The sequence below is a fragment of the Crocuta crocuta genome, unplaced genomic scaffold (genome assembly GCF_008692635.1).
Source record: "Crocuta crocuta isolate KB4526 unplaced genomic scaffold, BGI_CrCroc_1.0 scaffold340, whole genome shotgun sequence".
Taxonomy (NCBI): Eukaryota; Metazoa; Chordata; class Mammalia; order Carnivora; family Hyaenidae; genus Crocuta; species Crocuta crocuta.
In genome coordinates this window covers 4,287,219-4,314,895 of record NW_027530642.1, presented here as the reverse complement: position 1 = coordinate 4,314,895, position 27,677 = coordinate 4,287,219, and the positions used below count along the sequence as shown (strand labels likewise).

Sequence of the window (27,677 nt, the reverse complement as noted above, 5' to 3'; positions counted from 1 at the left end):
TTCGGATTCAGAGGTCTTAGGTGGGCCCCAGAGTGTGCATTTCAATCTCCCAGGTGAGGCTGATGCTGCTGGTCCAGTCAGTGGACCAAATCTGGAGTTCACTGCCTTAGGGAATCGTTACCAAGGAACTCAGGTACTGCGAAGGGCAGCTTCTGGAAGGCCCCCAATGATTCCTTGCCTCCTTGGTGTATCCTTCCCTTTTTGTGTGGGCTCGACCTAGCGACTCCCTTATAACGAATAGACTAGGCAAAACTAACTGGATGTCACTTCCGAGATGAGGTTATGAGAATACTCCCTTCTCTCACTTGGTTCTCACGCCCTGTCTTGCTCTCTGATGAAGCAGGCTGCCATGTTGTGAGGTGTCCTGTGGAGAGGTCGCATGGGAAGGAACTGGGGACAGCCTCTGGCCAATGGCAAGCAAAGAACTGACTCCTGCCAACAGCAGTGTGCGTGGGTTTGGACACGGAGCCCTCCCCTCACTAAAGTTTGAGAAGACAGCAGCGATGCTTTCGTTGTAGCCTTGGGAGCCACCAGCTAAGCCACACTTCGGTCCTGTCTTCCTATAGAAACTGTAGGATGATGGATGTTTCAAGTCACCATATGTGCTTTATGCAGTGACAGATGACTAATAGATGCTTTGTCAAGGAGCTACCCTGAAATCTATATGGCACTTCGGTATTTAACCCATCCTTCAAGTCCCCCACCTCATCTCTCCCTATTATAAAGGAGACAAATGTGTATAAATGTAGAAGAGCAATATTTAATAATATACACTATTTCCATGTAACTTATGCCAGAGTTTTCTTCATGTTCAATGTTTAAGCCTTGGCCTTCGGGGAGCCTCCAGGAGTTTCCAGGCGGTTACGGAGGAGCAGAGCCTCAGGTAGAAGGGAGAGGTGAATCCGCATCAGACCCCACGCCCTGTGTGTTGAGCTGGACTTTGTGGGGCTTTCTCTTGAGCTAAGGGCATGGTGAATTCCCACCTGCCAATCCCCATGAGCAGAAGTGATGCCCCCTTTGGCTGACAAAAGAAAGAAGCTCCCAGTTTCTCTGCTGGCACGGGGAGAAGGTCTTTCCCTGAGAAAAGTCAGTGAAGGGAACAAAGTTCGATCGGCTTGCCTTCTCTCCAGAGCAGTGCCCGATTTCCCCACCGTGGGAAGGGGAGAGGTTCCCCGCTAAGGGCAAGGTTTCTCCTTTTCTCTAGAACGGAGTGTTGAGAAAGTGCATTTCAGAGGCTGCGTGTAGGGAAGGGCCACAGACTACTGGAAAGGCTCTAGACACAAAGCCAGACCCCCAGTCCCTGCTCTGTCATCCGCTCCTTGTGTGGCCCACCTGGGATGAGCCCCGCCCTTTGGACGGTGCTCATTGTAAGATGGGGGGCTGGGCCAGGTGATGACGGAGACCCTCCAGATCAGTGTCCAGGAGCCCAGGGCAGGGAGGCAGCTTCTGGCCACGGCCACTGGTCCGATGTAGGACAGCTGTCCTCAGAGTGCCAGGCCCCCACTGCTCAGCCAGCGCGCCCTCTCTGAGGAGCGCCCCGAGGGGCTGCTGTGCCACAGGGCGCTCCGGCAGACGTTGTCCAACCTGCTCTTGATGGCATCCTGCAGCTCCTGGTCACCCAGCAGGACCGCCGCTGCCAGGGCCAGCCAGAAGTACTCGGTGGCATCGTGGGCGTCCTAACCCCATGGCGTGGGGGCGGAGAAGAGACAGCAGTAAGCAGACATCTCCAGGGGAGGCCAAGAGGCAGTGCCAGGAACTCAGAACTCAGCTTTTTTCTACCTGACATACTTTCCCAGCCCCTTCTCCTGGTTCCCGGGGGAGCTCCTCCCCCACTCTGCTGTGGACCAACGTCGTGGCCAACTCCAGCGGCCCTCCACCCCAGGCATGCCAATCGTGAAGCAACATCGTCCTGGGCACAGTGCTTCAGGGATTCCTAAGTGACTCAAGCTGACCTACCCCAGTCACTCCCTGGGACCTCTCAGTGTGACCTAACAGAGAAAATGTTCCCTCACCCTTTTAGACGTGGGCTTAAGCCTGCCAACAGCTGGACGGGGCGGACGCCAAGAAACAGAGAGAAGTAGAAACATACGGAGCTAAGAGGTACAGGAAAAGGTGAGGAAATCCACAATGACATCTGAGCACCAGCCTCCAGAACTACCTAAAACTCCTAAATCTATACTTGAACTTCCCAGTCACTTGCACCAATAAATTGCCTTTTTTGCTGAAGCTAATTTGAGTTGAGTTCTTCCCCCTTGCAATCCCTAGAAGTCCTGGTTGAGTCAATCAGGTCATATGCACTTTGTCCCTGAACCACTTCTGGGGAGCTAGGAGACAGAGGCAAGATGGCTGGGGTTGGGGGGGGGCAGAGGGGGGTCCTTCACCACCCCGCTGTCCCTCCCAGTATGGTACGAATAAAGAACAGATGCTTCTTTGGGTGAGATTCAACAAGGCACGTCTGGTTCCCATTAGCCTTCATAAGTCAAAAATTAATTCAGGCCAGAAACAACTTCTGGCAAATAAGAAAAGGACAGCAGAGTTGTCCTGAGGATCCCCTGGGGGCCAAACACAGGCGTGACTCAGAACAATATTAAGAGATTAAGGGTTGTGCTGGTGCAGACCAGGACCTCTGGTAAAGGGAAGCCAATGCTGGGGACAAAGTTCAAGAGCCAGAATTGTAACAGAGACTTTCAGACCACCAGTTACGGTTCTAGAAGTGGTTGGAAAAATAAGCTCTGGATTCAACTCCAGCAGGGCAAACAGGAGTCGGGGCTAAGGGCTTGTGAGGACAGAGGCAAGCCTCCATTCATAGGCCGCACCTCACTATCTCAGACATGTCAGCACGTACCTAGATTTCTCCTAGAGTTTTACATAAGTTTATAAGAAATGTGTTGCAACTGACTAGTTAATCTGGGATATTCTGAAGACACGCAGTTAAACATTAATTTTCATTTTAGTGTTGGAGCTTCTTTTGTTTTGTATGTTGTATATTTCCACAGACCCCTGAGCAACTCACACACACTAGGCCATGTCCCCGTAGTACCTTACAGCTAAAGTGACTACGGAAATCAGAGCAGAGCAAGGAGAGAGAGGAGCTATGGCCCCTCTCCTCAGCAGACAGGAGCACTTTTGAAGTCTCCCACGGGGCTAAGCGACAAAGAACCATCGTGTCCCCAGATGAGTCACCCCCCACCCTATGAGATATGACTCTCCATCTTAGCCCACTCAACTGTATCCCAAAGGCTAAGGGTCAGGGAAGAATGGGGTCCGATGGTAGCTGCCATCCACCTTGTAAGCCAGCCAGCACGGCCCCTACCTTCAGCTGGTAGAAGGTGAGTCGGCCCAGGCGATAATACACCTTCGCATAGTACAGGGCCTCCTTGGGACTCTGCAGCCAGGGTTGGCAGAGGGACAAAGTCTTCAGGTAGCAGTCTTCAGCCATCTCATACATGCTCAGGGAATAGTACACCGTAGCCAGGCGGTGAAAGGCCACCAGCTCCTGCCTCTGATCTCCTAGGAATTAGAAGACTGAGAGAGAGACCGTGCAGCCAACACTTGACGACATCTGTCCGCTCACCCATTCTGTGCTATTTTTTGAAGGTCTTCTAGGGATCGGGGGCGGTGCTTGGGATGCATGGAACAGAGCAGAAGAAGTCCCTGCCCTTGTGAGGTTTACCATCTCATAGGACATAGATGCCCCTTAAATGATCTCACAAACAAAGGTAAAATACACCTGCTGTAAGTGATAGGAAAGGGAACACGGGGCTCTGGGAGGGACTGATTAGACCCTGTGTGCCCGTCAAGGTTTTCTGGGACCATTTCCTGAAGAACACTTTCTCTTGACTACAGATGTCACTGTAACTCAAGAATCTGGGAAACTATTATTTCCAAATCCTTGTAGTGAGACATGGTGGCAAGTCTAGCTTGACGCGGTAGCTGAGGATTCTTTGTAACGAATACCTCTATAGTACAAACATCTCCACATGAAAGTCTCCGGCTTCAGAGAGCTCCCGGGGGCCGCCACCGGCAGCAGTCACCCTCTGGCTCCTTGGCCACCAGCTCCAGGTCCAGATGACTACAAAGCCCTTTTAACCCATGTTTTAGAACCTCGGTTTCTAATGGGTCTATGATTTGTTGTTTGGGATTTTGGTGAGTCTGTTGTTTTAATAACCAACTCCTTTAATACAAAGTGGCCTTTTAAAGAGAACAAAGGCTTCCCATGGTGTTTTTGGAATATTTGCAAGGTGACCGTTTGATGCGATCTAAAAAACACTACTTTTTCGGCTTCAAAGCGCCAAAAGCCAAAAATAAAAGAAAAAATCCGAGGGAGAGAAAATTCTCTGATATGGAAAAATCCAGTCACGCGGAAGGGCATAAAAGGGTGGATATAGCCTGCTTTCAGCTTCTGCCCAGGGAAGGATAAAGAGCTCTCAGAGAGAGAGCTGCTTGGGTCCCCCAAGGCCTTGCCCGAGATAGCAGTCCCTCAGATAAGATTTTCTGCAGTAACGAAACAGGTAGGCAAAGGAGACAGAGCTCTCATGTGCAATTAAGACACAATAAAGTCCAGTGCCATCCACATCTCAGGCCCTTGAGAATGCCCAGAAGTCCCCCCTAGCATCCTCACTGAAGACTCCATTTGCCCCTACATCTAATCAACCCTTCTCTAATCAAACCTGCTTTTCTTCAAGACCAGCATTCAAGATGAGGGGGCTTTTTTTTTTAATCTTTTTTTTTTTTTTTAATTCGGTCTTTCTTCTGTTTTAATGGCTTACATTGTTTCCCACTAGCTTCTGTGATCATTGCAAACTTTTCAGCTCCTTGGGGAATCTGACCTTCATTAACATTTCAATTCCACAGGGAAAATGTGCTTTTGACTAACAACCAACCAATGAAAATTTTAGGGCAGAGGACCTTGGTAACAGGGGCGCTGCCTGTGCAGAGGATATAATACCGTTCGTTCACCCCTGTACTGTGGAATAATGCCAATGGTAATGTGATAATCGGTGCGGCACAGGTAACACTTATCAAGGACTTAAGGTACCAAGCGCTGAAGCACTGTGCTGCGGCTTCTACATGGATAATCATGGGTTTTCATAACAACTGCATGAGGTGGATGCTATTTTTAGTCCTTATTTCCCCACGACACACTTGAGTCGTATAGACATTAAGCGGCTTGCTTACAAGTAAGATCTCCCGACAGTGGGGATCCGGGATTTGAACCCACGCAGTCTGACTCCAGAGCCTTTGCTGTCACTGCTTGGTTGTCTCCCACCCCCAACACTGGCTCAGCTTTTAGCCCACCCATTCAACATGCCAGACCATCAGGGACCTCTTACCTATGACTGTGCTGAGTCTGGCCGCCAGAGTGGCAAACTCCAAAGCCTTCTCGTAGCCTTCCAGACTGATCTGCAGCTCCGTCAGCTTGTTAAAAACCCGGAGCTCTGTCCTCACGGCCTTCATCCTCCTCGCTAAGGGAACAGCCCCAGCCTGAGAACAGAGGCACACGGAGCCCTGGTCTAGCTAAGAATCAAGGGTACAGACCACATTCTAGGAGCTTCCGTTCTGCTGTTAGGGGTTGGGGGGCCTGCCATGCATTGCTTTTCACAGCTCACTCTCCTGGTCCTTGTTCTTGGTCGTTCTGCTCAGATTTTAAAGATAGGAGGACTTAAAAGGCCATCGGGCCTCCTGAGACTAGAAACACTGAGATGACATGTCTCAGGGCCACATGGGAACTCAGCCACCTCCCAGCTCACATGCTCCCTTAGCACCTACAGCGATCTGCAGAATACGCACACGGTGTCTGAGAGCACCCAAAAAATGGTCGTTTCTATTGTTTTTATGACGATAGAATTTTAGGCAGGTGACTTCATCTCTCTAGACTTGATTTTCTCATCTACAAAGTGCATGTGACAACGAGCAACTCAACAGTCAGAGACATCCTTTACGCTGTCCTCACCCCCAGCACAGTGCCTAGCATGTACTGGGTGCTCAATAAATGTTTGACGACTGAAGAAAGAGCTGAGCAGGCAAATGAATGAATAAATGAAATGTTGGGGTCCAATAAGGTAATGAGGTTTCCAAACTTCAGTCAGTGACGAACAACAGTTAGGATTTCGACATATCTGCTTCGCATCTTTACTTCGCATGACTACTTAACTGCTATTGTATTTTTAATCAACTCTCTGCCTCCTCCTTTGCAATAATGAAATCATGGGTTTGATGAGCTGGTGTTACGCACTTTTGATTGTTAAAATGTATTTTAATGCACACTTAATAAACACGAGTGTTCATCCCTGGACTTATCATCTCCCACCATGCCACCAGTGGTACCCGGGAACATTCTGGTAAACACAGAAGTGTGCTAGAAATTGTAAAGTACCACTCACCCAAGAGATGCAATTATTTTGGTGTGTTTTCCCAGAAAAGATAATTTATCAAGTCTAGGAAGGACAGAGTTTATCAACTCTTTCTTTGAGAGCTTGTTGATGGAAGAAAGGAAGACTACGTGGGCACTGGATGGGAACGAAAGGAAAAGGAACACCAGAAAGAGAGGGGAAGGGGCCCAGGGCTTGTGGTCCTGGACACGTTGGTGCCAGCGCCTGGCTGGGCAGACTGGACTTACCCGGTAATACTCCACCGCGCGGTGCCTGTGGCGGGTCCCATTGAAGAAGACGTCCCCTGCTTCTTCATAGAGTTTGAGAGCCAGGGAGGGCTCCTCGGACTTCAGGGCTTTCTGGATAGCTGCCTGTATGGGACAGAGACAGCTGTCAACGGCAGAAAGGACTTCCAAATGTCCACAGGACTAACGGGTGAGATCCTGACCACCAGGTTCGACCCTAGCTCACATTCCCCCGAACGTTAAACTGTCCTCTGCACTCACGGGGCTGGTAAGAAGCCTTTGAGAGTCCCTCGTCTGGCATTTCCCCACCATGGTATCAGAGATTACTTTTGGGGGCCCCAGCAATGATTTTTAGCAGTACACAGACAAGCATTTTGTGTATTAATAGTTAAGTATTTATTTTAATATGTGTTAGAAAAAAAGATGAATAATACATCCAAATCTGTGATTTCAGATAGTGTTATTTAGTGTAAAAAGCTCTAACTGATCAACTCTAGTTGATTTGAAGTTGAGTCAATGAAAATAACAATGGAACAGAAAATGCATAAACGTGGCCAAACCATTAACTTCATACATAAATGACTGGAGTTTGGAAAAGTGTGATCTCATCCAACACCTACACTTTGCACATGGAGAAACCGAGGCTCAGAAAGAAGGAAAACCCTCTACATTTACATAATAGTTAGTGGCAAAGAAATGCTAGTGTCTTCCAGCCCAATACCCTTCCCCAGCACCCGCGACCTCTTTATCTCTAGCAAGCTATTCCATATTGCATGTAAACGAAATACAGTGAGGCAGTTGAAGGCAGGAATGTGCCACAGCATCTGCAGCAAAGCAACGAGACCTCAAAGGGCCTGGGGTTGAGAACGACCCTGCAGAAAATCAGGTAGCAGTCTGGGGGTGCGTGGGCCTGGACCAGGTCTGGCCAATAGGTCTCTGGGGAAGAGCCCATAGTAATTGTTATTGCCTCGCTGCACAGAGAAACGGATGGGGAGATGGAATTCTGGAATCAGGAGGCTCTGCCGGCAGAGCAAATGCACAACCCAGACAGCTCCCTCTGGGCCTCCTCTCCTGGAGAGTGAAAGGCAAGACGGAACCATCTGCTCTCTGAAAACCCTTCTGACTCTAAAATCCCACAGCAGAATAGCATAGAGGCTGAAAGTGAAGGCTTTATGTCACATGGTCCGTGGGTGGTTTACACAGCTTACCAGCCATATCACCTTGGCCAGGTTACTCAGCCTCATTGAGCCACATCTGTAAAATGGGAATTTGAGCAGAAACTCCTGCTGCATTCGGAATGAGGGTTACACTACAGCAGGCATGTGAAGGGTCTGCATAGTGAGCATGCACTCGGTGTTACATAACCATTATTAAGTCTCCGTAGAAGTGAGTTTGTTGAGTTTCAGTGATAAGAGGAATAAAAAGGGAGAAATAAGAAAAGGGAAGGAAGAAAAGCTAACTGACATATTTTCAGTGGGACAAATCATATACACCATCATGTCAGCATTGTGCAGAGAATAGCAATGATGATGACAATAATAATAAAATACCATTTATTAGGAATTCACAAAGTCCAGAGTCTTTAGTAAATGCTTGCTTTGTAGAGGCATTTACTATGCAAGTGACACACCTAATCCTTACCCTTCGAGATAGAGTTTACCCATGAAGACACTGAGGCTCTATGATGTGGCCGATATAGCAAGGCCAAGGTCACGTAGTCTGTAATTGATGGCTCTGCAACTGGCTTCCAGGCCTGTCTCTCTCCAAAGCCCAGGCCTTTAATCACTGCACTATACCACATCTCAGGTATTAAAGGGATGCAAACAAAAAGATTGGAAGAGGACCCTGCACACATCAGCCTTGCCTCATATTGGAGCAAAACCTCGAAGTCAAGGTCTGTGTTGCGATTTGCAGAGCTAGATCTCCTTGACGTGACTGACAAGTGAGTCTCCTGCCACATTCTTTGAGGGCTCACACGTGTCTATGGGACTCAGGGACTGGCCATCTGTCACCAGACCATCCTGGGCCCCATCTTGTGTCCAGGGAACATCCCGGTGTTAACCCTCCCTCCAAGGGCTCAGCGTGGACATCACCTCTCTCCAGCTGGTCACTCTGGAGGGTACAGCTGTCTTCCCAGATGGCCCGAGGTGGCAGGTGGGTTCTGCAGAAGACCTACCTGCAGGTACAGCTCTACCAGCTCATCTTCCTGCATGAGGTAGTGGAGTCGGCCGGCTCCGAGCCAGGCCTCGGCAGCCTTGTCTTTCTCCCCAAGGTCGATGAAGATACGCAGGCTCTCCTTGATGCAGGTGAGAGATCTCCTTAGAGACCTGGGTTTGGGGAAGAGCAGACATGGAACCATTAGGTGTGAGTCAAGGGCTCCCTCAAAGGGGCCTCGGAGTCACTCAGCGCAGGAGGAAACTGAGGCTCTGGGAGGGAGCACCATTGTCTCTGATCAGGCAGAGAGGCCCAAGGCCTGGCTCGGGTCTCAAACATCTGTGTGACCTTGAGACGTAGAGAAGCATTCTATGACTTAGTTTTCTCATCTGTAAAATGGGGGTGGCATCATATCTGCCTTAGAGGACTGCTGAGAGGATTAAATGAGATGCTGAAGCTGGAATGCTCAGATGGTCAGATAGTGCACACCACAGAGTAACAGTGGTGAGTATTTTTAAAAAATTTTTTTAACATTTATTCATTTTTGAGAGAGAGAGAGACAGAGCATGAGCAGGAGAGGGGCAGAGAGAGAGGGAGACACAGAATCCAAAGCAGGTTCCAGGCTCTGGGCTGTCAGCACAGAGCCCGATGCGGGACTCGAACCCACGAACCGTGAGATCATGACCTGAACCGAAATCGGATGCTTAACAAACTGAGCCACCCAGGCACCCCAACAGTGGTGAATATTCACATGTTCGTGGTCACTTTCATTATTATGGCCCATGGCCCAATTCCAGCTTTTGACTACACTGTAACATTTTTTTTCCATAAGCCCCTAAACACACAGTGGGTGCCAAACACATATTTATTAAACAAAAGCACAAATGAATGAGCACAGTGGTAACTTTACATCATCAAAAAGATTCTGATGTCTTGTTCAAGAAGAAAAATCAAAGAAGGGCCACAGTCTTAAACGGTTGGTGCCTGTTGGAGGACTCTAATGATCTGGAAAAGTATCTTACATAGAAAACTCTTCCCCGTGACAGGGATGCATGAAGAAATGAGGCACAGGCTCTATAGTGCGGCACAGATTCGGAATTCTAGAACAAGAAGGAACACGGGCCATCGTCTAGATGGTATTCCTAGCATTCCAGCAGCCATGATCACCCAGAAGCTTTTCAAACATACGTCCACAGGCAAAGTGAGTCCAACATGTTGACACACCATGCTAGCCTGGGACACTCTGGGAGCATTTATTCAAAGCTCGATAGTGACCTCACTGTGTAACCTGGGTTGAAACCTGCAGATCCAGCCCAATCCCTTATGTTATGGGGGAAATGGGCCAAGAGTGGGAAGTAATTTGCACAAGGTTGCACAACACATTGGGGGAAGGTCCAAGGCCAAAACTCCCGTCTCCGGAGTCCCAGCCCAGAACTCGTTCCAAGCACCCACATTCCTCTGAGACTCGTGGCCCTCCTGCATTATCTGGGAGTTTATTAAACACACAGACTTCCAGAGCCACTTCAGACTCGCTAAGTCCAAATCATGGCAGGTGCACACTCCGAATCTGGATTCCTAATGCACCCAGGTGCCCTCTAATGCACCCTAATAACCCAGGGGTTATGTTCACACACATCAAAGTCTGAGGACAACTCCTCCAAACCATACAGATCCTTCTGGAAACACTGATCATCATCAACCAAGTGTATGAACAGTTAGGAAGTCCTCCTCAAACATGGTTACCATCTCATCATTGTGCACAGTGATGGGAACAATCATTGCCTTTGACTAATGAGGCCCCGATCCATGTTGGCCATGAGGCAGTAGCTGGCCTTTTGGAGAAAGTGCCAGGCATTTCGCCCTTGGAACTCTTAAAAAGAAAGAACTCGGGTTTTCCCCCACTGCCCAGCTCTTTTTTAAAATGTTTTAACGTTTTTATTCATTTTTTGAGAGACAAACACAGAGCGCAAGCAGGGGAGGGGCAGAGAAAGGAAGAGACACAGAATCCGAAGCAGGCTCCAGGCTCGGAGCTTCAGCAGAGAGCCCGATGCGGGGCTTGAACTCACGAACCTTGAGATCATGATCTGCACCTACGTTGGCCACTTAACTGACTGAGCCACCCAGGCGCCCCTGCTCAGCTCTTGATAGGGCGTCCAGGATGGGCACAGGCCGCCCTCTCCCAAATATGAGAAGGTCAGACTCACTGTGAGCTGAGAAGCCGTACACAGCACTGAGCTAGCCACCAGCCTGCCTGGCTGAGCTAGGATAAACAGGGGCCTCTTTTACTCGGGGGCGGGGGCCCCATCTTCTCTCACCCACTCCGCACCCCCTGGGCCTCAAGCAGAGTTTCCAAGCCCTGCTCTCCCCACTCCCACGGATGAAGACAGGATTTCTACATTTCATCTTCCTATTTCCTCCTGTTTTTGTTTATTACTATTTGCTGTTCTGGGAGACCCTTAGGCACTGGTTGTTTTCTCCAGACCCCCAGGGAGCAAGATGTGGGTTATCACCAAGAAGCCGATCACAGAGGAGGAGTGGAACTTTGCCTCTTAGACCTTTTCTCTCCGAGCTCACTATGACTGTGGATGGGAGATCAGTATTTCTCTCCAAGAAACACCCCACGGGGAAAGGCAGGACTTACAGAAGCCTAACTGCTCACGGTACCAGCAAGACCCCCCCCATGCACACTGGGTGTCCCAGAGATCACTGCCTCCCACCAAGATGTACACCTGATCCATGACGCCCTAAAGGTTCGAAAGTGGAAGGGGGTTTCCAGCCTCGCTGGTCCTGTCCTGTGACCCATCACCACCCCGTTTGTTTGCCTACCCCGGGGGCTGTGCCGCGTCACCCACCAGCTGAGCCACTGGCTTGGCCTGGAATGGCCCAGGGTCCCAGTTCCATCAGCTGCCACCTGCAGCTTCTAGGTGTGGCTTAGCTCCCAAACTAAAAGAAGAAAGGAGCCTGGCTGGTGGGACGCCTCCCCTGAGTCTGGATACCAAGTGTCACACTCTCCTGGGCCACCTACACCCAGGCTCTACCCGGGTATCTCTCTTCCTCTCCAACCCTGAGTCCTCTGTTTCCCACTTTTCCCACCCTCAAAGTTCATTCTCTACAGCTCCTCCCTTCCCACCTGGACATCAGCCATGAACTTGTGGTCAAGTGACTCGCATGCACCTGCATTCCCAGACTTCCTCTTTCCAGCCCCTGCTGGGGTTTTCCAGATCCCTGCCCTGCCTCAACGAGTGTCTGACCTCTGGCCCAGCCTCCACTCACCAGTCCTGCCCTGTTTCCATAATAAGACCTGCTACTCACCAAGGGCCGACCCATGCCAGGTGTTGGCATATGAATTTTCAGTATAAATTCTCTCATTTAAACCTCAGAAACACGAAGCCATGAGGGACCTTAGCCCATTGCACAAATAAAGAAACCCAGCGGGAATTTGTTTTTTAAAGTGTCCAAGTTTGTTCATTTCTAAAGCTTTATGTCGAGCCCTCTGCTGTTTTGTCTTGTAATACATGACAGTAATTGTTCCCTGACATTTACTGAGCACGCAGCAGGCATTATCTCATTTAATCATCAAACCAACAGTACGCAAGTGGTACCGTATTATATCCACTTTACGAATGGGAAAAATAAGGCTCAGAAAGGGTAAGTGACCAGGCCTAGGTAACAGACATTGTTTAAACTAGAGTCTAACCCTGCCAGTCTGGCTCCAGGACCCCACACACACCCTCAGGCAGTGCTCAGTCCTGGGCTCAGAAATCAGCACATGGGAAGGCCTCTGCTTCTTTTACTACTTTAACAACCAAGACCGTTTGAGGAACATAAGCGACTTCAAACCTCGAAAGCTTGAAATCTCCTCATCTGCTAGCAGGGGTGGTGATGAACACCCCAGCCTTGTGATCACATGACATGTCAGTGAAAGAAGGTCCTCCCTTGCTCAGGGTTACAGAAGTGTTAGTGGTTGGTCATATTAGTTACAATAAAAAATGAATGTTGAAGCCTCTCTTCCTTCATTTCATAGGAATAAAAAACATAAGAATAAAAATAAGGAATAATGACTTATAGGCTACTCTTCTATCCATATGCAAAGAATTATTTTGTGAAGACCAATTGCATCCAAGGCATATCTTCTTTCTAAAAATAATATGCACATCTTTGGTGGCCCTCACCACAATTTATATGATACCTTTGGCAAATACGTATATAAATATTGTCAATATCTTGAACTAGTCTATAAGCATCGTGAGCTCAGGGACTATATCTCTCTGCCAGGTTTTGGGGGCTATAATAAAAGCTCAGTAAATACTTGTTGAGTGGATTCAACAGAGCTTCAAAATTCCCATGGATCCCACCTGGTTCAGTATAGCCTGGTATACTGAAGGTATACAAGGTATAGCCTGTATTGTGTCACCTGAGGACAGAAAACAAGACTCCCAAGGACCCTGCCCACTGAGAGATTGGAAACACCAGACCCTGTAGGGGTCACCCTGGAGGCAGAGATCGCAAGACTCAGATGGTCCTGGGCAAAGGGACAGCAAAGTACTCCAAGGCAAAAACCCAAAGGCTGGGTTGTAGCTTTCACTGTCTGTGTGCCCTCACCTACCATCCTCCACCTCTAAACCCTAGCGAAAATCTTCTAAATAGGAGGAATTGACATGAGTAGAAAGGTTGCATGGGATAGAGAAACCACCTTAAATGGAGGAGTCCGGGATCTGAGCTACTACTGGTGAAACCAAGTGGGTCAGCAGTCTGGACTCTCGACCAGGCGGGGGGTCAGACCAGATGAAAAATGAGGCCCTTCTCATCCATACAATTCCTGGAGCCTTCACACTACAGCCACCCACACTTACAGTTTATTTAGAGTGAAAACTGTTGACTAACAGGCAGAATACATACAGAGTGGCTAAGACTATGGACTTAGCCAATACACCATTCTGCTTTTGTAAACAAAATCTCAGTGGAACACAGCCGCACTCACTCACGTAGGTAGTCTGTGGCAGTTTCCATACTGCGACCACAGTATAGTTGTGGCAGAGACCATCCCATGGCCACAAAACCTAAAACATTTCCTTTCTGACCTCTCACAAAAAGTTGGCTAACGCTTGTGCTAGACTCAACCTGGGTATCATCCCCTCCTGCGCAGCTCCACACAAATTACTTGGCTTCCTTCGTTCTCAGTTTCCACAGGTCTTGGCGGATATTTGTGTGGTCATCCTGAGATTGCACGTTCTTGGTAACACCGCCTGCTCACCACGAATGCCTTTAGTTACTATTCAGACCACCATTTTCAATATGGCCACTTGCTGCTCCAGTCCGGAGGCCCGCCGCTCCCCACCCCAGCCCACCTCCGCATCCCCTCCTAGGGGACAGGCTGAAGGCCTCTCTCTCCTTTACCACCCATATCCACTTGAACACCAAACCTCATCAAACCTACACAATGTCTTCCAAATGTGTCCCCCCTTTCCGCTGCTACTGCTATTCCCTCTGTCTCAAATCCTATTCTCTTACCCCGTCCACTTTTCCAAAATCTTACCTATCCCTTAAGACCTTCCTCACATAAAGGTCTTAAGATATCCATGAAGTCTTCTCTGACAGATCCCCAGCCCTCAGCTGAAAGTGTCTTTTTCTTTCCTTCCAAACCCTCCCCTGCAAATGCCTGCTATCTTGCCCAGGAACGCTTCCTGCCTTTGAGCGCCCTGAGCATGGAAATTCCATGGGGAGATTTTAGTTGGAGAAATCTGTCCGTACATCAAGATCTATTTAATAAGAGCCTCCTAGAAGTAAGCGCCAGAAAAACATTTGCTCCAACAGATGCATTTGTTTATTTTTTTTTATCAGACAGTGAGAACCTCCTGTGGCTTTCCCCTTTTTTACCTGTAACCAGGAAGCTGAGAGCTAAATTACAGTAACCACCTCCAAGTGCATGCAAATACCTGTTTATCTGTGTCTGTTAAGTGCTTTGTAGGAGTAGGTCATTTATACCTGCTAAATAAATATAGCTTTGTAGCACATTCTCCTTGATGAATGGAGCTTTCTGGAAAGGGATAATGGCCTTATGTTTGCAGGGGTTTCCTCTGCCACCTAGGGTACTTCTTAATCTTCTACCACTCACATTCATGGTAAATCGGAAGAAGGGGATTACACAAACCAGAATCTCAGAGATTAGAATTCTAGAATATGAGGACTAAAAGATCCTCTTCCAGATCAACTTCCAGAATGATGGACTAAGGACCGCCAAAACTCCACTCCCGAATAAAGAATATTCATGGGGGGTCCTGGAATGGTAGCAATGTCACTCTGGGCCACACCTCTTGTTCCCTCACGTGCTGCAAGGATCCAAAACTCCCTTCCTAGAACTGAAGGCAAAGATAACGTGAGGTTTGGAGGGACACCCGATTCTTTCGAGAGAGGAAAAGGGGGAGAGAGAGAGAGAGAGAGAGACAGAGGGATGGGACCAGAGAGAGACTGTTATCTGATTATTAGCGATCTGGTTGTCCCCGTGCCCAAAGTTGCCATGTTGCCTAGAAAAACAACACTCGTCATTCAATTAGCTTGTCCTCAGCCACCTCTCTCTGCTCAACACTAGCAATTATCCCTGCTGTATGTTAGATGTCATTCATAATTATGACTACAATGCCACAGTGCTAATCTGTTGCAGAAAGAAACCAGATCTCTCGCAAAGCATGCAGAATGTAATGGAATCAATTAAAGGCCTGCTGGAGGGCGGAACAGCAGGCCCCACTGCCTGCGAAGGAGGAGTAAGGGGATTGGACCCAGCATGGAGATGAGAGAAGAGAAGACCAGCGGGAGATGGCGGGAGACTTGACGGGAGAATACTTAAAGATCAAAGGGGTTAAAAGAAGCTTTGGGGCAAAAACAGGTAAGGTTTGGTACATTTTTGCAAAGAGGAGCCTTTTGAAGAGAGGCCTGAAAAGTTAATTATGAAACAAAGGGTCTTCCATCGTGCTGTGGCCATTTCGTTCACACAATCGGGCTAACAGCAGTTTCTGCGCTGCTTATACTATGACTTATCACACGGTTGCAATTCTAACCTACGGTTCTTAACCAGAAGGTGCAAAGAAGCTTAGGTCCATCCTTTCCAGGTTCATTTTAAAGGTAACGTTGCAAATCAAACATTTTACTGTCACATTTTACCCACCCCCACCTCCCTGCCAGTGGACTGATTTACTTTGTGTCTTTTTTCTAATACCCATTGAACACAGGTAACCAAGACCTCGTGAGGGGTCCAGTCCTGTATCACAGCCACCTGTAAACTAGGCCCCCTCAGCCAGGGGCATGTGATGGTTGTTACAGAAGCACACAAGGAACTGTGACCTAACTAGCATCTTGGAACCCTTTCTACATATCAGACATTGTCCCAAAGTTTCCACGTGTATTGACGCATTCATTCCTCACATTAATGCTATAGGGCAGGAGCGCCTGGGGGGCTCAGCTGGTTAAGTGTCAGACTCTTGACTTGGCTCAGGTCACGATCTCACAGTCATGGGATCAAGCCCCAGTCCGGGCTCTGTGCTAGATGTGGAGCCTGCTTGGGATTCTCTCTCTCTCTCTCTCTCTCTCTCTCTGCCCTTCCCCTGTTCTCTCTCTCAAAATAAATAAATAAACATTAAAAAAAAAATTCCTATAGGGTAGATGCCACCATTCTCATCTTTGTTGAGGAGACTGCTCAAAGAACTTGCTCAAAGTCACACAGCTAATAAGCAATAGAGGACACTGCAGTGGCCACAGAGCCCACACTCTTTCCTGTGATGTCATAAGCATACCACATGCAGGTGAACTTTACGTCCCAAGGAAAAGAATGGTGCTTCTCTCCAAGGAAGCTAAGCTGTGTCTAGGACTGTCCCCGAGCCCAGACCCACCTGGCCGTGTTCAGGTTCCGATAGAGCTGTCCAAGGGACTCCAACAGCCTCCCCTCCATCTCTCGGTCCCTGAGCTGCTGAACTAGGGCCAGCCAGTGCTCATGGTAGGTGATACACGCCTCTGGGTTTGGGGATACGGAGCTGTAGAAATGGCAGAGGGATTTGGTGACCTGAAGCTGACCTGAACATAAAGCAGGGACACGAATGAGATCACCTGAGAGAGGACAAGGGCGAAACGTGCTCTAACACTCTGCTCCCCAGCAACCAGCAGCACGGGACATACTCACTCTTTAGGTGCCGATGCCTTAAGCCTAACAGCAATGCCATTTCATAACAAAGGCGGCCACTGGCCAGCTGGCATCCAGACACCAGGGCTTGGGCCAGCCAGAGAAGCACCTGCACTAATTCCATGTCGGTCTCCACACTGGTCCGGAGTTCAGAATAGAGCCGGACGGCCCGCAGGAGATAGTCCTTGGCCGGCTGTTGAGCCCGGGACTTAAGGGTCAGGTGGCCGAGATTGGCCAAAGTCACCGCCTGGTTACGCACGTTCCCTGCTTCCTGAGCTCTGCTCAGAGCGTGGAGGTAGCTCTTGGCTGCCCTGTTCACCCGGCCTTCACCTTGAAGTGCGAGCCCCAGGAGGTTATGGACCACCCCCTTTCGGGTGATACTCTTTGTCTCCTTCTGGGAGTGTAGGAGTGGCTCGAGGACATCGAGAGCCTTCTTCGCCTGGCTGGCTATGAGGTAAGCCCATGCCAGGCACAGGGAAGACTCGAAGGCTTCCTGCTCGCCCAGCAGCCGCCCCAGCACCACGGCCTGGCTCAGGTAGCGGATGGCGCCATCGGGAGCCCTGTGTTGGAGGTACACCTTGGACAGGATGAGACACAGGGCCCTCTGGGTGCTCCGGCTGGCCTGCTCTTCACAAGCAGTCAGCGCCTGCCTGAGTGCTGGGCAGGCCAGGGCCGAGACTTCACCCCAGCCGAACGAGGGGACCCCGAGGAGCTTGGTGGTGTTCCGAAGAACCAGGGAGACCTGCCAAATTGGGAGCGACATCCCTTGGGTGCTCTGGGCGCCACGCTGCTGGACAGAGGCCACGGCAAGGTGCGGAAGGTACTTCTTATCATACAAAAACGCCAAGATGGTGGCCACAGCATCCAAGTCAGGAGGGTGTCCGGAGAGGAGCTGCAGACGCTCGGCAAAGGGCAGGACTTCTTCGTGCCGGCCCAGGCCTAGGAGCAGTCGGATGGCCAGGAAGCAGGCCCTGGCCTCCAGGGCACAGCTGCCTGCCACAATTCCCTGGCGCAGCACATAGGCCACCACATCGAGCTCATTCTTGGTGCTACACTCGCGGTCAGGCAGACAGGCCAGCAGCGCACCTGCCTTTTCCAGCAGGGCCGAGCCTTTGTGCCTCAGCCTCTGCCTCAGGTAGATGGCACCCAGATTGATGTACAGGGCAGCCACCAAGGAGAGGTCCTCAAAGGCCCCACCGAGGACGTACACAGCCTCCTCAAAGTACACCCTGGCCTGCGAAAGTTTGACCTTCCTGACGCTCAGCCGGCCCAGGAGGAAGCAGAGCCTGGCATGGGCCCAGGTCATGCGGTTCCGCTTGGCCCACTTCCTGGAGGCCTCCAGGTAGGCCACAAGTTCGTCCTCCTCGGAGAAGCTATAAAAGGAAGATGTGAGGAAAGAGAAGGAGAAATCATAGAGGCTCTTGAAGTGGTCGGCGTAACCCTCACGATCCAGGAAAGCCAGCACGGGGGCGAAATTCTCAGCCTCCTCTTCTTCCTGACCGGTGTTTAGGTCCATGAGCAGTTCCGGGTCATCGAGGTCATCAGGCTCTGGCAGGTGATAGCTGTCCGAGGCTGCTGAGAGGAGCTCCTCCTCCAGGCTGGAGTCCTCGGAGCTGCTGGAAGATCTGGAGGCCGCAGCCTGATGCTCCTCCCAGGCTCTACCAGTCCTGGCTTCCTTACAGCCTTCGGGCCGGGCCGCTGTAAGGGACAGGCAGAGTTGAACAACCCTAGGGTGGGATGCTGCTCTGAAGGACTGGAGGTCACGTTCAGCATGATCTCTACTCACCGCTTAGGTCGTTCGGAAGGTTCTGGATGGATTCAAACCCACCTGGATAGAGACGAAGGACAGACCTGGCGTTAGGTCAGAATAGGCCACCGCGGCTGGGCCTGCAGGTGTACCCCAGACCCGTAGTCCCTTAGGACACTTTGGGTTTAAATTTCTCTAGGAAACCGGGCAGAATTCTCTCCTTCATCGGCAGCTTAAGAGCTGCAGGAGCCTGGAGAGCATCTTGTTTAAGCCACTCACTTTACAGTGGGGCACTGAGATACAAAATAAGACCCAGAGCCAGAAAAGGAAAGTGGAAAAGCTAGTGCACGAGCTCTCTTCTAGGAGGTGTGGGAATGGGGAGGATGACAAAATCGAGAGGCGCAAATCTACCCCCCAGCTGACGGCAGAGCCATGAACAAAGCTCCCAATCATGGCACACTCTGTGGATGCCTTTCCTCCTTCCATTCACTCATCACTATGCCAGGGCTGATGCAGCAGCCTGGGCTGGGGGCTCCTCACAAATGCTCCTTGGGCATGGTGGAAGATTCTAACGCCCACCTCTGCTCCAGGGAGCGAGCCTGCAGTTTCGCTCTGAAGGATCTCTGTTCTGTGCCCTTGAACTGGGCCCCATCTACTCTGGCCACACACGGGTGGACACACTATCACCATCACAGAAGAGATGGAAGAAACAAGAATCCTTCCTCAAACCACTGTCCAAGGGCAAATGTGCTTTCTGACACAGAGCGTGGGCCCTTCCAAAATAGGGAAAGGGTGGCATTCATTCCCTCAATCATCCAGGAACTGGTGAAAACAGCCAGCCCTGTGGTCCCTCCCCCACCCAAGGCCAACACACCCCAACAGTCCAAGGTCAGCCTGTGTTGGGGCCAGTGTGGTGGAGCACGGATGGTCCTGATTAGAAAATGGGCACAGTCAGTTCCTAGCCTGGCTCAGGCACGCATTCACCAGGGACTCAGTTTCCAATCTGTGAAATGAGAGGAGAAATCATCTCTCGGAACCTGTAACATTCTACAGTCCTGCCTTTATCACTGGGGACCTAGACCTCCTTCAGCTACAACTCAGGACATTTCCTCCCAGGTTAGACCGAAAGGCTCAATATGGTTGGCCTCCCACGCTATCACCCAGCCGAGCTTTCCAAGGGGTCTGGGGAGCCAATACTCACTAAGCCTGTAGACAGATGCTATGTCAGTATGAGCGAGCGAGTGGAGGAAGCTGGCACACTCGGCCTTCCTGTCGCTTCCCAGGACCCACAGAGAGCATCTCTCCTCATCACTGAAAAAGGCTGAGCTCTTATTCCTGCGTGGAGAGAAAAAGACATGGATCTAGATCAGTGCAAGGTTCTGGACACAACCGTTCTCTCTCCATCTCAGGATATGGTGAAGGCTATAGAGAAACCACCAGCTTGTTTGCCAGAGCTCGAGTCAGACTCCTCATCTCCTGTTGCATCAGGTTTTTACCTCTGCTGCCAAGGAGGAAAAGCTATTAGCACCCCACTGAGGAAGAAATGAGCTAAGCTGCTGCTGAACAGCTCAAAAGTAGAGACGAAAATACCCCTTCTATTAAAACTCTCTCTCTCAAGAAAAACAAAGCCTCTTCTCTTGACCCCTCCTCTTTCTTTGAGACCCCCTGGTACCCATTTTTAATGGAAAGAGGAATCAGTTGGCCCCCAAAGGTAAGGGTTGAAAAGGGACCATTAAAAGGTATTTCCTGATCAGGTTATTTGTCAGGGACAGGTGACATGCTCTAGAGAGGCGATGAAGAAAGTTTGACTATGGTCAGAAGGGACTTTCCACAATTGTTGCCATCTGATTTCACGGCAGAGCAAGAGCATGATGCGGCGTTCAGAGAGTGGATGGGAAGTGGGTAGAAGGAAGGTCAAGGGCTGGAAAAAATGACTACAAATAATAGAGACCCTTATACTCGCTGTACTGTATAAACTCATTGTTAAAACTAATTTGCTTACTAGAAATTTGTCATAGAATCAAAGAATGTGAAAACGAGAAGTGCCTTAGAAAGAATTCAACCCAGAATCTACCTCCTGAACAATTTCTGGAAATCTCTTTCAAGTCTAAATAGAGTTGTTGTTTTTTCAACCTCAGAATCCCCTTTTTAAACAAAAATAACTTGGAAGCCCAAGAGTTAATAAGAGCTAATACTTGGGGGGTGGAGAACTTATTGGAATCAGACCATCTTATCTCCTATAACCTACACAATGGCCCTATGAGGCGGGAAGTGTTCTTGTCCCTTCTTACAAAGGATGAAACTGAGGCACAGAAAAATAGAGTTGGTGGTTAGGAAGTGGTAGAGCAGGATATAAAAAAAGCTTCTCTGGTTCAAACTGAATGGAGGGAGGGGCAGAGATGGGAGTGCTCTGGTCTGCCACCTACATTTGTCCCCAGAACTCAGGGCAAACCAGTGATGAGAAAACCAAGAGCTAACAGGAGCTGCTCAAGGTCACACCACTAGTTAGTGACAGAACTGGCACTCAAGCTCTGTACTGACATCTGGCCCGGGACTCTTTCCATGACACTTACGGACTCTGCAGCTCTCTGGCCTGACTTCCAGATTCTCCCAGACCATGAGAGCAGCCGTCCTCAAAAGGGCACCTCGCTGAAATCTACAACTAAACTTACCTGAGATTAAAAAAAAAAAAAAAAGAATGATAGGATTTCAAATCTCTGTAGAATCCTTACATTTTACAAAGCATTCTCGAATTTACTATTTCGTTCAGCAACATGCTCAGAATGACACAACTAGGAAGTGGTAAAGCTGAGACTGAGAGTGTGATTCCCCTGCCTCTGTGCCCAATGCCTCACAGCAGATCTGCTAATGGCCTGAGGCCCAGATATTTAGAAAGAGTCCAAGGAGCTTGACAAATTATGTTAGGGTTTTCTTAGCATGGAAATTGGGTTAGAATGGTAGGGTTTCTAGAAATATGGCAGGCTGAGCAGCTCCACAGGGGGCCACGCTCACCCACATCCACAGACAAATCTTAGACAAAATGTGATATGGATAAATAGTTTAATACATCCTTTAACCTAAAAGAAAGCAAGGGAAATGCCTGGAAGCCAGAAACAAAAGGAGGAACCAAAGTCAAGCTGATAATCAAGAGCAGATGGTCCAGAGACCCCAGGGGTTCTCAGCTGGGATGCTGGCCCTCAGCATTGGGGCTCACCTTACAATGCCACACATAGGGACAGGAGATGTGATTTTGGGTCTGTGTGAACCAGGAAAGCTGAACTGAGCTCCCCGCATAGCTGTGAGCTCCCGATAGCCTGAAGTCTGGCAGAACTATAACTTCTGTAAAGCGAAGATGGGAAAAGCTGCCTGCCAACGACACACTTTCCATCTGTGTGAGTCTCTGGGAAAGATTCAAACACCGGGACTTACACCGTTAAAAGGTGTGGGCTCTGAATTACACTGTACAGTGCAGGTACTGCCATCAGAGAACTCCACTTTGAAAAACCAGGCCTGGACCGCTGAGTTCCTAAGTTTTCAAGGGAAACAAACGCCAAAACTGGTCTCCTGGGATGTTTTCTTCAGCGCAGCTTCATGCAGAGACCACGTTTTAAAATGTTGAAAATGCATTCACATAACCGAAAATACAAACACAAGAGAAAGAACCATGGACAGTGAGTGCCAGCAGGTGCACAAATAGGTACATGAACACTACAAAAGCTAGAAATAACACCAACCTAAAGATTAATTTATAATAAGCATGGGTAAAGTGATGAAATAAAAGACTGAATGGAGGCTACAGAGAAAACATGAACCTGGTGAGTAGAAACAAGTGTATGTGGAAACTAGCAAAATACAAACTCTAGAAATGAAAATAAAGGTATGGGCACTTAGGGCGACATGAGTGGAGTTAAACAGCAGGTTTAGTCGTGGCAGAGGAGAGAATTAGTGAAACTGAAAATGGTTCTGAGGAAATCACCCACCCAGAATGCACTAGAAGAACAAAAAGATGAAAAATAGAAAAGAACTGATTAAGCGAGATTGAGGATAGAATGGCAAGTCCAACATACCTCTGATAGGAATTCCGGAAGAGAGACTAAAAAGAATGAGAGAGAGGCAATATTCAAAGGGAGAATGACTGAGAGTTTTCCAGAATTGAAGAAAGACATGAGTCTTCAAATTGAAGAAGTACACCACGCCCTGAGCAAAATAAATAGAAACAATAAGAAATTTAACATGACTTCCATTTCTTTCAGGTTATTGGTCTTTTCATGTTTTCTATTTCTCCTAACCCTTCTTTCCGGGCTTGATTATCTATTACTTGACTGTTCAATTTACAGGATGAAAGAGTTAAACAGAAAAGAGAACAAATTAATGAAATTTTTAAAAAGTAGAAGAAAATAATGAAGGTAAATGTGAAACTAGTGAAACAGAAAACAAAGAAACAATAAAGACGGTCAACATCAGAAAAATTGTTTCTAGGGATTAATAAAATGCACAAAACCCTGGCAAAACAGATTTGAAATTTTATATTAATGGTTATTTCCCCCTCCACTTTGAAGGCTCTTCTGTCCTTAGCTAAATTATCATGCACAAGTATATTTTAAGTATATTTAAGACAAACAAGGACTAAAGACCGCGAGTAGTTACAGCTCATAGATCTCCACTGAAATAACTACTAAAAGATACACAGTGTGAACACGGGAGTGGACACCTTGCGATAAATACGTAACAGAAAAACCACATCTAGATATATCATAGTACAAAACATAAGTAAAAGAAACTAAGAAAATGAGAAAAAAAAAGCTGCCTACCTGCAAAGAAATGGCTATGAGACTAACAGAAAACTTATCATTAACAAAAATAGATGCCACAAGAAATGGAATTATAAAGAAGACAGAGAAAAACAATGTGAAGTATAAAAAAGGGGATGTAAGAAGCAGAATTTTTCAAACTTCTAATACTACAAAATACTGGCTTATGTCTTATGTTCTTTATTTCTGACATTGAGTGCATTAATTTTTCAGTCTTGCTTGTTTTTTTAATTTACACATTTAAGTACATAAATTTCCTTTAAGTAAACACTTTGGTAAACCGAACTAGATCTACTATAATGGGAATAAATCCTAAATTTACCATATCAACTTAAAAAAAGGCCAGTTCCAAAAAAAATCTATTTATATACATTTTTAAATACACAAAACTCTAGTATTTTTTTTTTTTTTACAAGTAAACACCCCTTTCTATTTCTAAAAGGTACAGAATGAGGACTGGAAAGATACATATCAGATTCAAATAGAGTCTGCCGCTGGGGTAAGAATCAGGACCTGAAGGTGAAAGTAGGGAGGAGTAAAAAGGAGTCTTCAGTTGTATCTAAAGACATTTTTCCCTCAACATACACACACACACACACACACACACACCCCAAATACACTTTAAAAGCATAAAACCAAAAGAAAGGAAAGGTGTGGCATTCTGTCACCATCAGAAGTTCTTCAGTCTGTAATGACACTCTGGCCAAAACAAAGCCATGTCTATTCAGACAGAATGCCTGCCCCCAAGTCTTAAGAACTGGTTTTCCAGCTGCTATTGCTGTGAATCTAGGTAGCTGGTATTGAAATATGTGCTGTTAAAAAAAGGAAACCCACAACTCTGCTTCTGTGGAAAAACAGGATCCTTTTCCAATGTGTCAGGGGCACAGACCAAATCTGGCTCACAAAACAGCTTCTGAGAAATTTCACTCTTAATTATGCGGATTTGGTTAAATAAATACAGTTGGATGGATGCATGAATGGGTGGATGGACACATGGATGGATGGATGGATGGATGGATGGATGGACGCATGGATGAGTGGATAAATGAATGAATGAAGAACGAATGAATGAATGAATACACTCTTTGGGAGTAATATACTAGCACAGGGCAGGAGACTATGGGAAAAGGAAGGAGACCAGCAAATGCTGGACTGTCTTCAGAAACCTGACACCAAATGAACACAGACTAAGAGTGACACCCAGTGGCCAGACCACCTGCATAGCACACAGGTCAGTTCCCAGGACCTCCACACCCAGGCTGCTGCTTGTGGCCAGCTTGTTTATGGGCTTTTTCTCTCATTGCTGTGATTCAGGGAGGTCTGTGATCTAGGCAGTTCTTTGGGGGAAGGGGAGTGCAATAAGCCACTTCCCCTCTCCCCTCCTTCCCTCTCTCCCTGTCTCCTGGCTCACTTTCCCCTTCCCCACCCAATGGGTAGTCTCTGGTGATGGGGTCCCCTGGACCAGGTAGAGAGACCATCAGAAGACACTGGAGAAATAAGGAGAATTTCTCAAGCCACCCACTTCCATACAGGAGGTGATGTTCTTCATGGTGACACTGTATCCAACTAAGCCAGCTAGAATGTGATATTCAAATTAATTTAGCGGTACAAGTTATTGCCGTTTGGGGCAAGGTATGAGGTCCCGAAGTCCAATAATGCATGAAATCGGACCCCTGCCCCCAATATCCTATTAAAGCTGCTTCTCAAAGATCACCACTCATGGCAATAATGGCATTAGTAAGAGTTAGTGCACATCGGCCACATATACACACACCGTGCCAGGCACCGTCGTAAGTGCTTTACATGTACAGAATCAGCTTACATTAACTCCTGACAACCCTCTGGGCAAGTACTAATATTGTGTGCATTTTACAGGCGGAAACTTGAGGCAGAGAGATGCCAATTAGCACATCCAAAGTCACGGAACTGGTAAGCTAGTGGAGATACATGATGTGTGCTCACATGCTCATAAATGCCTTTCATAGAGTCTGGCTCTGGAATTCTGGTTACCAAGCTACGCTGCCTCCCGATGACCAGTGACCTCTCCATGGCCGGTCCCCAAGGCCTTTCGGCAGGCAGCCCCGCTTTCCCTCTCTGCAGCCTGCAACAGTGTTCATTATCTCTGCACCTCCCTTCCCTCCTCCCTCTCATCTTGCTCCTCTGTTCCTCTGTCTCCTTTGCTACATGTCTTCCTCCTCTGCTCTGTAAATTGTTCTTCCCCACCGAATCTCAGGGCTCCTTATTCTTTCTCCCTCTTATCAGGATCTCAGCTCCAGAACTATATTGCTGAGAACGAACCCTAGCTTTAACATCAGGATTCTGGGGTCCCAGACACAAGGCCTTGGGTTCAGCCCTTTCACTCCTGGGGTCCTCGCTTGCCCCCGCGGGACATGAGCGGGTGGTTTGAGCAGCGGGTCTCACTCTGGCTGCATGTTAGCCCCACCTGGGGAGCTTCCGTAACCATGGCTGTCCAGGCACCCACACCAATGAGATAGAACCTCTGCGGGGCAGAACGCCGGCGTCCGTATTTATAAAGCTCCTGGAATCTCTACATTCCTGTTAACTGGTTCTCAGCAGTGCCCTCTGCTCTCCATTCCCTCCACGCCTTCCTAGGTGCCCACCTAGGCATTCTTGCTGGTCCCCTGCCTCCAGCTTCTCCCCTGCCCATGCACACCTCGCTCAAAGCCATGGTTAGCTCCCCACAGAGAAGTTCCAGTCACATCACGTGTCTCCCCTTCTCAGAGACACCCCCAGGCTCCCCAGGCTCTGCCGGTTAAAGGACACAGGCCCCTGCACAGGCATTCTCCGTGTGCCACGTCATGGCCCTCCTGAGTCTTTGCCGCACCGGTGCCCTCCTGGTGGCCCACTTCTCAATGAGCAGGAGCCATTCCCCAAGAATCCCCTCACTTTCCTACTTGTGTTCACGTGTCTCCGTTTCCATCTGCCTCATCCAAAGCTGAGCTCAAATACTGCCTGTTTCATGTGAGTTCTCCTGACACCCTTTCTTCCTTATAAGCTCCCATTCACTCCTTAATCCTCTAGGGGTTCAGTGAGTCTTTTCCTTGATTAGAATCACTTGGATCCCGAAAATGACCTTCTGTCTCTTCTCCCTACAAAGGGCAAGGCTTAGAAGAAGATCGTGCCCTTGGCCCGCTCTCTTTGGTGGCTCTTTCATACAGGGAAGGGATTCCAGTATGAGTGTTCAGGGCCTTAGATAATCCTTGAGCCACGTTTTCCCTGTGTCTCAATGTAGCAGCCAACTCGGTGTCCCTTCTGGTACTTTCTGGGCCCAGGCTTCCTACTGTTTCCTATCCTTCTGCGGGAAGCCCAACCCAGAGAGAGTGGTCAATATTCCTGCCGCTCATTGGTCCCATGCATCCGCTCCTCAGAACAGCCCTGTGGAGGCCAGGCAGACAGGAGTGAAAGATGCACTCTACCATCTTGGCCACCACCATGATGCTTTCAGCGGATAAACCTCCACGGGAGGATCTCTCCGTTCCCTGAGCTGTAATCTATAGGTCCCTGTGTGGGCCGTTCCCTCAATGGGGGGCCTTTGATTGGACGTGGTGAGTGGCAGAATACAAGTACCAACACCACACCCGCGGTGACAATAGCAGGCCCTTCATCTCGGGGCTGTGCTTCTCTCTTTATGGGAAGGCCTCGATGACCACCTGCTGAACAGAACCAAACTGACTTATTCCTTGATGACTCATCCTCTCCTTCCCATCAGCCCCCGTGACAGCCATGGTTGTCAGAATGTGCTCCTCTGACTCTCTCTTGCTGGGGAATCCTGAAGCTCCTCTGTGACCCTGTTCCATACTGGGTAGACCCCCCTGGGAGGGCACCTGCTCCAGAATCCCAGAGGGCCTTTTTGCCTTACTCACATTGGAGAATAAGACTCGGGATCTATGTTCCTGGTGGGAACAAAGCCCACTTCTCCGGAGCGCATCGACTTCCCAATGAACCACTGAAGCCCAGGAATGACAAAGCCGATGATCTCGATGCTTTCTCCCCGGTGAAAATTCAGCTCATCCTTGTCTTCCCTCTCATATTCTTTCCAGGCCTTACATTTCCCTCTGCCTGTGGAGAAATAACATCCATCTCAACTAAACAAGGCAGAAACTGCTTCCAGTGTAATATGAAATGAAGGGTCCCCAGGATTTAGGATTTCAAAGACCA

At 48.6% G+C, this 27,677-nt stretch overlaps 1 protein-coding gene across 1 annotated transcript in view; it reads right to left on the bottom strand.

Annotated features, from left to right (window-relative positions):
* Nucleotides 1-740: 740 nt before the first annotated feature.
* Nucleotides 741-27,677, bottom strand: part of SH3TC2 (SH3 domain and tetratricopeptide repeats 2) — a 48,354-nt gene continuing 21,417 nt past the window's right edge. Inside the window, exons 8-17 of the mRNA XM_077769039.1 lie at nt 27,383-27,578; nt 19,889-20,022; nt 18,727-18,768; nt 16,941-18,638; nt 16,654-16,834; nt 8,793-8,943; nt 6,620-6,742; nt 5,334-5,484; nt 3,314-3,510; nt 741-1,676 (exon numbers count right to left, since the gene is read on the bottom strand). Coding sequence (XP_077625165.1) covers nt 1,485-1,676; nt 3,314-3,510; nt 5,334-5,484; nt 6,620-6,742; nt 8,793-8,943; nt 16,654-16,834; nt 16,941-18,638; nt 18,727-18,768; nt 19,889-20,022; nt 27,383-27,578 — 3,065 coding nt within the window. The 3' untranslated portion in view covers nt 741-1,484. The remainder of the gene's footprint in view (nt 1,677-3,313; nt 3,511-5,333; nt 5,485-6,619; nt 6,743-8,792; nt 8,944-16,653; nt 16,835-16,940; nt 18,639-18,726; nt 18,769-19,888; nt 20,023-27,382; nt 27,579-27,677) is intronic.